Source organism: Natator depressus, chromosome 5, assembly GCF_965152275.1.
Source record: "Natator depressus isolate rNatDep1 chromosome 5, rNatDep2.hap1, whole genome shotgun sequence".
In the NCBI taxonomy this organism is placed as follows: Eukaryota; Metazoa; Chordata; order Testudines; family Cheloniidae; genus Natator; species Natator depressus.
In genome coordinates, this window is record NC_134238.1 from 99,662,048 (window position 1) to 99,675,907 (window position 13,860).

Sequence of the window (13,860 nt, forward strand, 5' to 3'; positions counted from 1 at the left end):
AGGAAGATCTCTGTGGGTTAGTATGTTGTTCAGAGGTGTGTTGGAAGTATTCCTTCATGTGCCAGCAATGCCCCTCTGCCATGTACATTGATCAAACTGGACAGTCTCTATGTAAAAGAATAAAAGGACACAAATCAGACGTCAAGAATTATAACTTTCAAAAACCAGTTGGAGAACACTTCAATCTCTCTGGTCACTCAATTACAGACGTAAAAGTTGCAACAAAAAAAGTTCAAAAACAAACTCCAACGAGGGACTGCTGAATTGGAATTAATTTGCAAACTGGATACAATTAATTTAGGCTTGAATAGAGACTGGGAGTGGATGGGTCATTACACAAAGTAAAACTATTTCCCCATGTTTATTCCCCCCACCCCACACTGTTCCTCAGAGTTCTTGTCAACCGCTGGAAATGGCCCACCTTGATTATCACTACAAAAGGTCCCCCCCTCCCCACTCTCCTGCTGGTAATAGCTCACCTTAAGTGATCACTCTCTTGTTACAGTGCGTATGGTAACACCCAGTGTTTCATGTTCTCTATGTATATAAATCTCCCCACTGTATTTTCCACTGAATGCATCCGACGAAGTGAGCTGTACCTCACGAAAGCTTATGCTCAAATCAATTTGTTAGTCTCTAAGGTGCCACAAGTCCTCCTTTTCTTTTTACATGGATAAGGCATTCTCTGCTTTTATGAAGGGTTTACCCTTTTAAACTCAGACAGTTTTAAGATCCTACCTACCTCCTTTATGTTATCTGACTATTGATGTATACTTTAAATATCTATTTTGGGTACTTTCTCTGAAACACTCTTCTGATTGATGTTTCATTTACTGTCAGAATATACCAAAGTATATAATCCATGAATAGCTGATTTTTATGGATGGTATACCCTTTTATTTTGTTTTTAAATATTCTAAATTAGAAAACTTAATAAGGAAAAACAGGGGAAGCCCGTGAAGGGTTTCAAGTGGGATATTTCTCCATTAATATCCCACTTTCTTGTTGAACAGTCACGTCTTCAGTTTTCTCTAAGTCCCAATTCAAAACCCTAGAATTTCTTATTAATTGAAACATAGGATCATATCAGATTTCTGATGGGCCTCTGAAAAGTTTTAATTTTGGGGCTTTATTTAAAATAGTGTTCTATGAAGAGTTTCTCTAGTGTGCATTGTCAGTCAACTAACACTCCAAGAGGGCGGGGTCTGTGTCCTGGGCAGCAATGGTTTACCTTGGATTAGATCGTCCTCTTAGTACCCCAGCTTACTTCCTGGCATCCTAGAGGTTGTTGGGATTATTACCAAAACCACACACAAACAAATGAGAAAAGAAGCTTTTAATGCGGTGGAAGGAAAAAAAAAATACCTTAAGCAGCACATTAAGACCACAGCAGAAGAGGAATCTCTAGGATTGGAATCTCATTGGCATATCGATATTTGAAAGGAAGGGTTTCCCTGTGCTTCCAGGCTAGATTTTTGGTTTTGGCCTGAGGACCTGACAGTTTTTCTTTTTTGCCTGTCCTTTGGTAAACCTTCAGTGAAGCAACAAGGAGTCTGGTGTGGCACCTTAAAGACTAACAGATTTATTTGGGCATAAGCTTTCGTGGGTAAAAAAACCCGGGTTTTTTACCCACAAAAGTCTCTGCCCAAATAAATCTGTTCATCTCTAAGGTGCCATTGGACTCCTTGTTGTTTTTGTGCATACAGACTAACACGGTTACCCCTCTGATACTTGGCACCTTCAGTGAAAATATTTAACTGGACAACTGACGTTCTAGCATAGCAGCAGGATTTCTTTATGTGGTTTTAAGAGATGTCAGGCACTGTGTCTGGAGGGAAAGGAGCCAACTATAGCAGCATTCCTGGCAGAGACTGGTTAGGGTTAAGAGTGAATGAGAGTGGGACATTAGAAGAGATACTTGTTCCCTGCAGTTTTCTCATGTAATCCCAAAAAGGCTGCCTGATGATCAGTGTGTTCAGCATTATCAGGGAGTCTTATCACAGTGGTATTTAGCCATGACTGAAGTAGACTTTTGAAGGTTCTCACCATTTCAGATTAGGGTCATGTTTTTTTGTGCCACTTAATTTTCTAGTACCTGTGCCTAATGGTGATCTCAGAGCAAAGGAAGTTACTATGTATCTTGGTCCATGACAAATCTCCTATGAGGTAGTGTCCTTTAATGATGAGAGAGAGGGATTGGAAGTCAAGCTACTGAGTTTCATACTCAGCTCTGCCTTTGATTCACTGTGTGATTTCAGTCAAGTTACCTGATCTGTGCTTGACCTAAAATGAGTCTAACCACTACCTAAAATTACTGCTCTAAGTTTTAATTAATTTGTATGGTGCTTTGAGAGCCTTTCATGAATGGTGCTATGTAAATACAAAGTATTTGGTATTGTCATTACCCACTTTGTTATAAGATACAACTTTTTAATTTGTTTAATGTAATATCTTTGATAGTCTCCTTATGGTGTGTGTTTGTTTTTTAAATTCTGATTTTGCCTGATGGGTGCATCTTGTTATAGCAGGATTCCCTTGAATATTATGGGGGTGACCTAAGGAAGGCGTCAGGACTATATATGTTACTGGCTGTTGGTGCCATAAGACTTAAGTGAAAGCGTGCACCCGTTTTTCTCAGCACACTTCACATGTTCAAATTTTCCAGACTCTCAACTAAGTGAATGTTGAGGATACATCTATAATGTTCATATTGTCCAAAGGGATGAAACAAAATGTAAACTAGTTTGACCTTCCATATTTTGCTTGTAGGCCATTTGTGGGGGCAGGCCCACTCTTCTAGCACTCACTTCTGTCTGGTTGCCTTCAGAAAACACTGTGAGATGTATCTGGCCAAACTTTCTATAAAGGGCAATTTTAAGTTTTTTCCCTTTCATTCACTTTCAACATCCACATCATCATATCTCCTTAGAATTCTGGTGCCTGAGCAGTCTCGGGGTCTTGGATCCCTAGCAAGGAAATGTTTCTTGCCTTAGTATAATAAGTATGCAGTGAACCGATATCCTTCAGAAATGCACTGCCTGCTGTAATAAGTACATGGTTAATAGCAGTGAAAGGTTTTTCCTCGGTATGAGCCCAGCTGCTGAGGTCCTCACAATTTCTATTGGCTTCGTTGAGAATTGAGGGCGCCCTGTGCCTTTCAGGAGGTGCTCAGCTCTTTGCAGCATTGGGATCTACATGAGCTTGGTGCAGCTTTCTTTTATGATAATAGGGTCCAAGCTTAATTGTAGTCACACATCTCGTTTTCTTTAGGCAAGGAAAGTGTTAAACTCTTATTTGTACACTATTTTCCTGACTCCCTTTCTACTTAACTCACTAATCCAGAGGCAGTTGAGCATGGGAGATGTCTTTGTGCTGTGTCTTGCACTCTTGCGCAACACGTCATCAGTCAGAAACTGGGGATTTGCTTCTGGGATTTGTTTCATTACCGTGCTGGTAAAGGTTTGGAAGGGCATTCTGTTTGGTGTGGCACTCTAGCCCTGTGTAGTAAGGTTTTCTAGCACAGAGCTCAGTCAGCTGCACTGGTTTAATCAATCTGTCCTCATTCATATATAATATATATTTTAAAAGATTATAATATCTCTGATATTTGACTTACGTGTAGTTGTATTCAACTTTTTGGGCAGCATAAATCATAATTTTAGCTTTGAATTTTACTGTATAATCCAAGATATTAATTTACCATTTGTAAATTAATGTTAAAGTTAGCTGTCACTTGTATGTTAACGACAGTATTTGACTGTTCTTAGTGTAACACTGGTTTCCTGGTGCCTGCACTACAGCTTTAAATTAAGGAGAAAAGTGTCTGAATTTACATGTCTCTGCACATGATTTTGAGAGCTAATTTTAATAACATATGTCTATACATTAGTACTGAAGTAATTTTTTAATATTCATTTGCAGACTTGTGATGTACTGGCTATTAATTTGCTGTCATTTGTCTGCTAATCACAGATTTACAGAGCATAAGAGCAAATGTCAGCTGGCTTATTTGTGTTTTTATTTTTTGGTTTTGATGGGATTGAAAATGTATCTTTAAATATCCTGAAATGTTCTTTTTAACGTTACCGTTTATATCGGCCTGTAAAAAGTAACAGTAGATAACATTTGCGCCTTTAATTGTTGCTCAGGGTAAGTGAGGTATGTGGAGGCTCTGGGATGGAGGTAGTGCTTTTGTTTGGGGGGTTTTAAGAGAGGGCGGAGGGGGGGAAGGATTGGCAAGCAAAGTCCTGTTCTAGAAGCAAAATATTCATTTTTAACAAATGCCCATTTTCTAAAGCAAATTAAATTAGAATATTTACCTTGTTTTTTTTTTTAAATTCAGAGTAGTTTTCATAGTAATCTGTCTCAATAACCTGAACCTATCTGTTCATAAAAGAACAATAAAATTGCATTGTGTAATAAGTACAGTTTTAAAATGCACATTGTTTTTAAATTGTATATGAAATTGTTCAGTTAGCATTTTAATTATTACGAGAATCAATAACTGCCCAGCTAAAAATCTATTTGGATGCCTGGAATAATAAGGGAAAATATGATAAGTAGTTGTCAATATTAAAGCAGGCTGAAGGAAGAAGGCTTCAGGCCTTGTAGCAGGTAGAATGAAACAGCAGATTTGAGTATCCACAATTCAGTATTAAATTTTCAGTAAAATAAAATTACTTGTATATGAAAACATAGCCTTTCCCCAGCTCTCTTTTTTTTCCTGATCAGCTGATGAAGAGACTAGCAGCTCGCTGCTTTGCTGGCTTGTTAATTTTATCCCCACTAACTGTGATTTCCGATAGCCGGCCTGCTGATAGTGGTAAGGTAAATATCCTTTTTCATTGCCGTCTTGAAGATTCAGTAGAACTACATCACAGGCATGTGTAGGTGTGTAACACATCAAAAGCCGGTGTTCTCCGTATTTCTGTGTGCAACTGAGTGCTTAAGGAGAGCAATAACATTAACTGTTGACAGCCTTGCATGCTGTATTTATTATTAGCATTTCTAGCTTCCAAGATTTACGGAGAAATTTCCTTTTCGTAATCTTCGCTAGATGCAGTGGTATATAGTGGGTGTCCTGCTTTAGCCAAATGAATATTAATGAATTTGTGTGCAGATTTTTTTTCCTTCCTTTTTCTTCCTAACTCATCAGATCAAGCCTCCTTCATAATGGTTATATGAACGCTGTGGAAGCATGATGGAAATTGTCTTTTGATTATTAAGGCCTAGTTTCAGGCTGTCCCTCAGGATTCTGTGTTCATGTTTGTTCTATGGATTTGCACATCGGAGGATGCATAGGAAACAGATTTTGAAATCCCACTGGCATTTTTAACATGCCAGGTTGTCTTGTGTTGTGCACCAGGTTTTGTTCACAAAACGTTTTTCAAGATACATTGTACACAAGTCAAAGAAATTATGTCTGGGCTGTAATCACTTTTTTAATATTGATTGTTATACTCACATGATCATAAATATTAGACATGTTTGGTGCTGTGGAAAAATGAAGGTAATTGCCTTATGATTAGAGCTCTTTCAGCTACAAGAAAGGATTGATTAGCATTTGCATGTACTCAAGGCAATATTGAGAGGCAAGAGAGACAAATATCAACATCAGTTATGTTCTGAGAGAGCATTAATCCTAAAGCCTAATTTTAAGATTTTGAATATTTTTTGTAGTCTCTTTATACTTTCTTACTAATTTCAGTTTTCTTATAACCGATTTGTGTTTAGATATTTTGGAGTTATTTTCCCGCTTCCCCTCTCCATTGGGGGTTTGTTTTCTGGGGGCTTTTGAGTTTTTTTCAAAAGCAAAAAAAAGTTCAGCTTGTTTTGTCACATGGATCTGTCAGTATATGAGCAGGTTCTCTTTGTACCTGATTTGTTTTTGTAGACACTTTATTATCTCTCTGCATAGTGCTGCTGGCTCTGGTTAAAAGCACACGTTTGCAGGTAATTGGAACTAGTGTTTATTGTTTGTGACTGTTCTTTTGTTTTTCTTTTTCCATGCCATGATACAAGTGCTCTTTACTATAAAACATCATATTGTCACCGCTTCTGCCTCTTCACTTGTTATACTGAAGGGAAATTGCACAACATTTTAGAGGTGGTTTTAATTCTTAGGAGATTTGTAAATTAATTTGAAAATTCTTTTGGAAGCGAAGGCTGAATCTAGTATGCTCCTACTTAAAAAGAATGTATAGAAAAAGCTGTGTTACTTTCTTACATTGATAACTAATGTGGACTGTCCTGTCTGCAAACACTCGCATTAAAATCTTTTTTAGAACATAACTGTTACTAAAACAAAGAAATTAATGCATGTTTTGCTGTGTACTTACTAGCGTAGTGGCATAGGCCCTCAGATATGGACTTGTAACTTGGAAGATGGAACTGAGGGTTCAGTTTAATATGAATCCATCTGTGGTGAAGGTGTTTTTATAATTACTTTTAAGTTTAGTGTCTTATTGATTGCCACTCACTGATTTTTCTGTTGAACTCTTGTTTATAAATAGACTTATTGTGTTGAGTTGTCTACATCTGACTGGTCTTTTAAAATGTGATTTATTTTCTTTGCATCTTTGTTTTTTTTTTTTTAAATATAATTTTTCTGAATCCATGATTGACAGGCAATTGAAGACGGCAATTTGGAAGAAATGGAAGAGGAAGTCCGTCTTAAAAAACGAAAGAGACGAAGAAATGTGGATAAGGATTCTGGCAAAGAAGATGGAGAGAAGGCAAAGAAGAGGAGAGGCAGACCTCCTGCAGAAAAATTGTCACCCAACCCACCAAAACTGACAAAACAGATGAACGCCATTATCGATACTGTGATAAACTATAAGGACAGGTGAGCTCTCAGTTTTGTAGATTGGTTCTTTGTTGTTTCCCAGTCTTTTTAGGGTTGCTGACAAACCATTTCTAGGATTTCGATGGTGTGTTGTTTTTTAACTGTAAATAAAAATGATCTGACTTTGGGGCTGGTCTTCCATGTACATAACTTCCATTGGTACACACTGGGACTTGTTGAGAATTTTATTTACAAGAGAGGCATATAATCTCTTTGTTTGGAAATTCCACTGCCCTGTACAAGAGAAGTATTTCTTAGTACAATGCGCTCCATTAACCAGATGTAGATAATCCCAGCAAAACCTCAGGGGTTTGTTTGTTTGTTTTTGTTTAATAATCAAATAGCACAAACCAGATACAAAATATTTTCATTTTCTATACTCCATTTGCATCCCTGACCGTCTCCCTTCTCTTAATTTTTGTTTCTCTCTTCAGTCCTAACTTCTTGACTCCTACCCGAAGCCATGGGGTCTAAAGAAGAGTCTTCCTGATGGCTCAGACTATTCCTTTAGCCTAATGGAGGCTCTTGCCTTAATGATTTAGATATAAATCTTTCCAACACATGGCTACTGTGTTATTAGTACAGGTTCTCATGTTGGCACTTAAAACCATTCTCCAAACTCTTTAGGGATGGAATGAGGAGCACTTGAACTGACAAAGAATATGCTATAGAAATATTATATGGCACTATAACCAACCATCAGTGAGCTTGAAGCTAGCTTCTCATTATAAGCTAGTATTCAGTATGCCATCTCTGTTAACTGCCTCAAATAACTAAAGCCCTGAAATTTCACGACACCTCCTCCTAAGATAAGAATCACTTTTTATTCAGATTTTCAAACTAGCTTTGCCTACAGATTCCAGATTTGTATTTGTTGTTTTCTTTTATATAGTGTTTTTGCAGTGAAATTACAAAGGTTTAGAATAGAAATAGCTTTTTAATATAAACTGCATGCTAAAATAGGAAGAAGAGGTTAACAAAGAGTAATTGGAGCAGGGATATGAATAGAAGGCACAGAAAGGCAGAAGAGCCCTAAGGCAAAGAGGAAGTGTTTTTTTTTCTGTTTCCTATGTCTGGTTTTGGCTGAGAACTGGAAAACCAGCGATCTTGCTATATTGCTTAAAGAACCTGTGTGTTAAACAGTGTCTATCTGAGGAAGTTGTACCAATATTTAACCAAAGGTTTTGCGATTTGGTTAAATAAGTGCAGCCCTCTTGTGTAGATGCTCTGATTTCGATTTTAATGCTTTGTATCAATTTATCCTAAATCTGTAAGGAATTTAACTTAAACTATAGCAATATAAAGCACTGTCAAACTTATTTAAGAGGGCTAGATCCACAAAGGGGACTTCAACTCACTGTTGCAGTGCCTAGTATTTTGGTTCCCTGCCGCCTAATGTAATCCACAGCCCTGAGTTAGGCACTCAGCCACCCTGTTCAATGCCTGGGGAGAGTTAGGCACCTTGGAATTGGATACACAAAAACCAGCATGTTGAGCAGGGAGCTACCTACACTAGCCAATAAGAAACGCTGAGGAAAGGACTATGAGCTAAACCCTGTCTTCAAAGGGAGTTAGGGGCCTATCTCCACTTGGGATTCACAGCCATGAATCCTCTTCTGGAGCTAAGTGTGTAAGCCCTTTCTCAGAAAAAATGAAGGAAATCCTACCACTGCACTTATAACCTTTAGCCCAGTGACTAGCATACTCACCCAGTGTGTGGGAAACTCAGGTTCAGTCCCTCCTCTGCCTGAAATGTGTTTTGAATACATATCTCTTATCTTACAGGGCTATGGGATATTCTTGAGTGAATCTCTCCTGTTGAAGCCATTCCACTTTGTATTAAATAGTGGGCCAGAGAGTGACTCTCTAGCCTAGTTGTTGGGGCAGTCCCCTCAGCTATGGAAGACAAAAGTTCAAGTCCAATGATTCTTTAATTATTTATCTGCAGTGGAACAGCTTCAACAGGAAAGATTGAGAGAAACCCATCCCAGAATATCCCATAGCCTTCTGACGTGGGCTGTCTAACCACTCTCTGGTTCCAAGATGGGATCAATTGAACACCATACCATCAGCTTTGGTACCATTTGTGGGATGCCCATTAAGTCCGGTACTGACAACATTAGCATTGGCACAGGTTGTCTCCATGCCATTTGCATTCCAAGCATCATTGGACTTGCTCTGCCTCTCTGTTCCTGATTGTCCAATAATTCAGGAGCATTCAGCTGCTTTGGCTTTTCTGCTGAGTCTGCCTCCTAGACTGGTCACAGAATTCTCTCTGTCATCAGCACCATCTTCCACACTGTCTAAACTTTGAGTGCAGAATTGAAGACAGCCACCTCCTCAGTACCAAAGGGCCTGTCTGCACATGTAATACCTTTGGTACCAACGATGATTTTGGTGCAGACCACATCTGTGGGATCAGTGCCAGCGGCAGCTTTGACGTAGAGGTCTGTTCTGGTGCTGAATGGGTGTGTGATGTCCCTTCCAGTACTCAGGGTGTCATCCTGGGCACCAATACAACCTGCCTATTGGCTTTTCAGTGAGTCTGGACATTTGCTTGCTCCTTCTGTTTTGGCAGCTTCATTGCTACTGGACAGCTTGGAAGGTTTTTCAAGCTTGGGGACATCTTTCCCCTCCATCGGTTTTGAGGCACTGCTCTTCAGTCATTGAGACATCCTGGGTATCACCACCAATACAGAGATCAGCACTGCTCCCACAGTAGGGATAGAGGCTCTTGGCCCAGTGCTTATGGGCCATCAATGCCATATCCTTATTCTCACTGGCCTCCTTGGAACCACTGGAATGTTCCTTGATCTGCAAAGTCCCAGTCCTGAGCCAAATCCTGAGGTGCTTGGCCTCAGCCTTGGGCATTCAGGCCAAGTTTGTGTGAGAGAATAAATTGGTAGACGTTCTCCAGTCCTCTGCTTCTGGGAGAGTAACTCTCCCTATAATGAAGCACCTTTGGAACCTACAAAGACTTTTTGGCATACCCCAGCTTCCTTACTACTCACAGCAAAACATAATGATAAACAGTATTATGTCCCAATGTAGCGTTTTGAGAGCTTCTACTCACATCCAGTCCCAAACTCTCCTGTGGTAACAGTAACAAATGAGAGATTGTCAGGGAAGGTACAAGTCCATTCCTAAGGACAAAGAGTCTAAGAGGCTGGATTTGTTGGGGAGAAAAATGTATTCAGTTTTGTCATTACAAATGCTTATTGTGAATCAGCAGGTTCTGTTAGCCTCCCAATTTACAAAATCATATTTAGATATGACCAAATTTGTGGATAACTTGCTTCAGTCCTTCAAGGAAGAGTTTAAGGCATTCATTGCAGAAGGCCGTCTTGTGGCCAAGATGCCATTGCAGTCAGCACTGAATGTGATGGACTCATCTTCTAGAGTTATGGCCTCCACTAGTACAGTAAGAGCCTCATAGTTGCAGAACTCTGGCATAGCTCCTGAAGTCCAGTGGATTATAAAGGACTTACCATTCCATGGTCAGTTTTTATTTAATGACAAAACTGATGAGATATTACACTCATTTATGGACTGCTGGGCCACTAAAACCTCATTGGGGGTTTACACCTCAACCATAAATGACATCTCTTTTGGAGATCAGCAACAGTACCATTCCCACTGTACTTTTGACAGTCATCCTAGCCTGCTGAGCAGCAAGACTTCCCCAGGAAGAAACATAAGTCACAGAAGAGAAGGCCTTCTCGGTCCAATTTTAAACAGCCTGCCTGTCCTTTGGCCAAGCAGCCAGTTTGATGGGCAGATCTAGAGCAGCATTCCACTTGTGAACCTCCTGGCCATATCTCCACCTTTTGGGGACCAGTTGTGCTTGGAAAATGATAACCTCAGACAAGTGGGTCCTAAGAACTGTGGGATCAGGTTATGTCATTCAATTTCTGTGTCTCTCTCCTTTCCACCCTCCTACTCTGTCCCTTCTCAGGGACCTCTCTCACAAGTCACCGCTCCTCCAACAGGTCCAGACTCTGCAGGCTTCGGGAGCTGTAGAGGATGTTCCCCTGCAGCATCAAGAAAACAGATTCTACTCACAGTATTTCTTGACCCCCACAAATCAAAGGGAAGTGTGAGGCCTCAATCATCAAGGTCTCAACAAGCACACAAGATACATGGCATTCCAGGTGATTACCCTAGCTGCTGTTCTTTCTGCTTTGAATCACAATGACTGGTTCAGATCAGAACTGTACTTACTGATGTCTTCAGAATATGTTGAGGAGCACATCTGAGAACAGAACAAGAAGCTTCCCTTCATACCAGTCTCCTGGAGCTTTGAGCCATTTTTGCCAACCCCACCACTTCAGTGTATTCTGTGAACAAGTGGGGAAGAGCCCACTTCAACCAGCTTTGTCAGGAGGCAATAAAATGTTGGCAGTACTGCATCAAAAAGAACAAGATTCCCACAGCTGTTCACTTGGCGGGGTGAGGGTCCTGCTGTGAATAACTTCAGCAAGAATGTCTCACAGAATCATGAGTGGTTTCTGAAGAGCAGTGTGGTGAGCTCCATTTTTGGAGAATGGGGCATTCTGGTTATTGACCTGTTAGTAATGATAGACAACAAGAAGTGCCATCAGTTTTGCTCTTGAGCAGGTCTCAGTCCAGGCTCCTTAACCAATGCGTTCTATCTGAATTGGGGATTGACGCTGATGTATGCCTTCCTCCCTCCCCCTTTCACTGTATCCTTAGGTTATTCTCAAACTGAAGCTGGATCATGACAAACTGATTCTCATTGCACCAGCTTGACGAAGACAATGTTGGCTTTCCAGCCTTCTCAGTCTGACCTCCCATATCTTCCTCTTTATCCTGATCTACTGACTCAGCACCAGAGTCAGATTTGGTATCCAGTGCTGAGCAGTCTGTATCTCACAGTGTGGATGCTGCATGTGTAGATAAAGAGAAATGGTGTTCAGAAGCTGTTTGACAAGTACTACTAAATAATAGAAAGCCCTCCACTAGGACTATCTATTTGGCCAAGAGGGAATGTTTTTCAGTTTGGTTAGTAGCCAGGAGAATTCAACCAATGCTAGCCCGCATTCCAGACATTTTGGAGTATCTGTTACATCTCCAGTCCTCTGGTCTGTCTTTCAGTTCAGTGAGGGTCCACATAATAGTGATGTTAGTGTTCAATCCTCCAATCCAAGGGAAGTCACCCCTCTCCAACTCTATGGTAGTGAGATTTCTCAGAGGATTCATTTGTCTCTTTTCACCAGTGAGAGAGGCAGTTCTTTTGTGGGACCTCTATACTGTGCTGGCTGCCCTTGTGGGACCTCCATTTGAGCCCTTGGCAACCTGTTCTCTGTCCTTCCTATGCCAAAAGATGGCTTTTCTTGTTGCTATGACATCTGCAAAGAGCGCAACTGAGCAACCGGCCTTAATGGTGGCCCCAAGACTGCACCCAAAATTTTTGTCTGAAATGGTTTCACAGTTTTAACCTTAACCAAATAATGTACTTACTGGTACTCTTTCCTAAGCCACACTCAACCACAGGTGAGCGGCACCTTCGTATGGTGATTGTGAGACAATGCATGTTCTATTTGGAGAGGACTAAACTATTTCATTCATTGCCTTGACTTTTTTTTCCCTCCTATGCAGATCAGATGAAGGGTAGGGCAGTCTTCAGGTGAATAATTTCCTACATTACAACAGCATACAGAGTAGCTCAAATCACGCCTCCACGGAGGCTACAAGCTCATTCAACATTGATCACATTCCTCAGTGTTATTTCTATGTTGAATGTTTGCAGGGCTGTTACTTGGTCTCCCTACATACTTTTACCAAACACTAAGCTCTTACGGTTGTATCTAAATCAGATGCAAACTTTGGAAAGGCAGTTCTGCCATTCTTGAAGTAGATTCTGAGCCCCACCTCCTACCAGTACAGCTTGTGAGTCACCTGAGTGGAATACATGTCTGTAACCACTCAAGAATCAAACTGTTACCTGGTTGTACTGTAACTGTTGTTCTTTGAGATGTGAGTGCAAATGTATATTCCATGACCTACCATCCATCCCCTCTGCATCAGAGTCTCAACTCTTGACATTTTTTCTGAAGGACCTGAGGTGGGATGAGGCAGCACTTCCCTTAAATGACCATGGGAGGCCCAGAAGGGCACAAATGACAGGCCCAGAAGGGCACAAGTACCTCCCCATTGGTACTCCTGAGCAAAGATCTCCAGCTTCAGTGTGCTGGGTGTATGCACACCTGAGTGCAATACACATCAGCCCCCCCATTTCAAAGAACAGCAGTTACAGTACAGGTAGGTAAGTGGTTTTTTTAGAATGTTTGGCAGTGTGCAGTTAAGTTATCCAGTGAATCTCCCACTGTTTCATAATCATTCATCACTGTCATCCTAGCTGGCTAACATTGTACACCTAGCTTTAATATTGTCCCCTTACATTTGCAAAAATATGCGTAGAAAGGCCAGAATAAAGTACTAGGAGATTGAAAAAGTCCATCTCTTATCCAAGGGGCCAATTTTCTGTATATTATAATGCTATAGTCAAGACATTTCATAAGACCATGAGAGTCATTATTCATTAAAATATTCCTCTATTCCACTAGTACATACCATAACTTAACAGACCTTTGGACTGTATTCATTTCAAAATCTTGACTAAACATTCAGTAAACAATGTAATAAAATTATATGTATATGTCCAACAGCATATTTCCACTATGGACCAAAGAAAGGAGCAAAGTTAAGTTTGAGTGTGTGGTGTAAGTCAGTAAAGATGATAATAAATGGTGAAGATTTACATGTCAGTGAGGAACTGGCTGGATCCCTTGACAGGTTATTTCTGGACAGTCTAATGTGTAGGGTTTTTTAAAGATGTAGAATTTTTGTAAAGGAAATGTGATCTAACTTTTGAGTATTAGCATGACTCATTGAAACACTATTTCAACATTAAGTCCTTTGTACATGTTTTTGTTTGTGAAAATAGTAAATTAATATTTTTGGAAACATCTGGGCTACAGTGTTGTGATAAATTA

The 13,860-nt window shown here is 40.1% G+C and overlaps 1 protein-coding gene across 6 annotated transcripts in view; it reads left to right on the forward strand.

Moving 5' to 3' along the window:
- SMARCA2 (SWI/SNF related BAF chromatin remodeling complex subunit ATPase 2) overlaps positions 1-13,860 on the forward strand; it is a 188,022-nt gene that overhangs the window by 150,564 nt on the left and 23,598 nt on the right. For 4 of the 6 annotated variants that reach the window (XM_074953295.1, XM_074953297.1, XM_074953298.1 and 1 more), the window contains one exon: positions 6,627-6,844. In XM_074953295.1, the coding sequence (XP_074809396.1) occupies positions 6,627-6,844 (218 nt within the window). Of the gene's footprint in view, positions 1-4,718; positions 4,828-5,055; positions 5,072-5,917; positions 5,953-6,626; positions 6,845-13,860 lie in introns of those variants that run through there. The other 2 variants (XM_074953300.1, XM_074953299.1) reach the window with 2 other exon arrangements.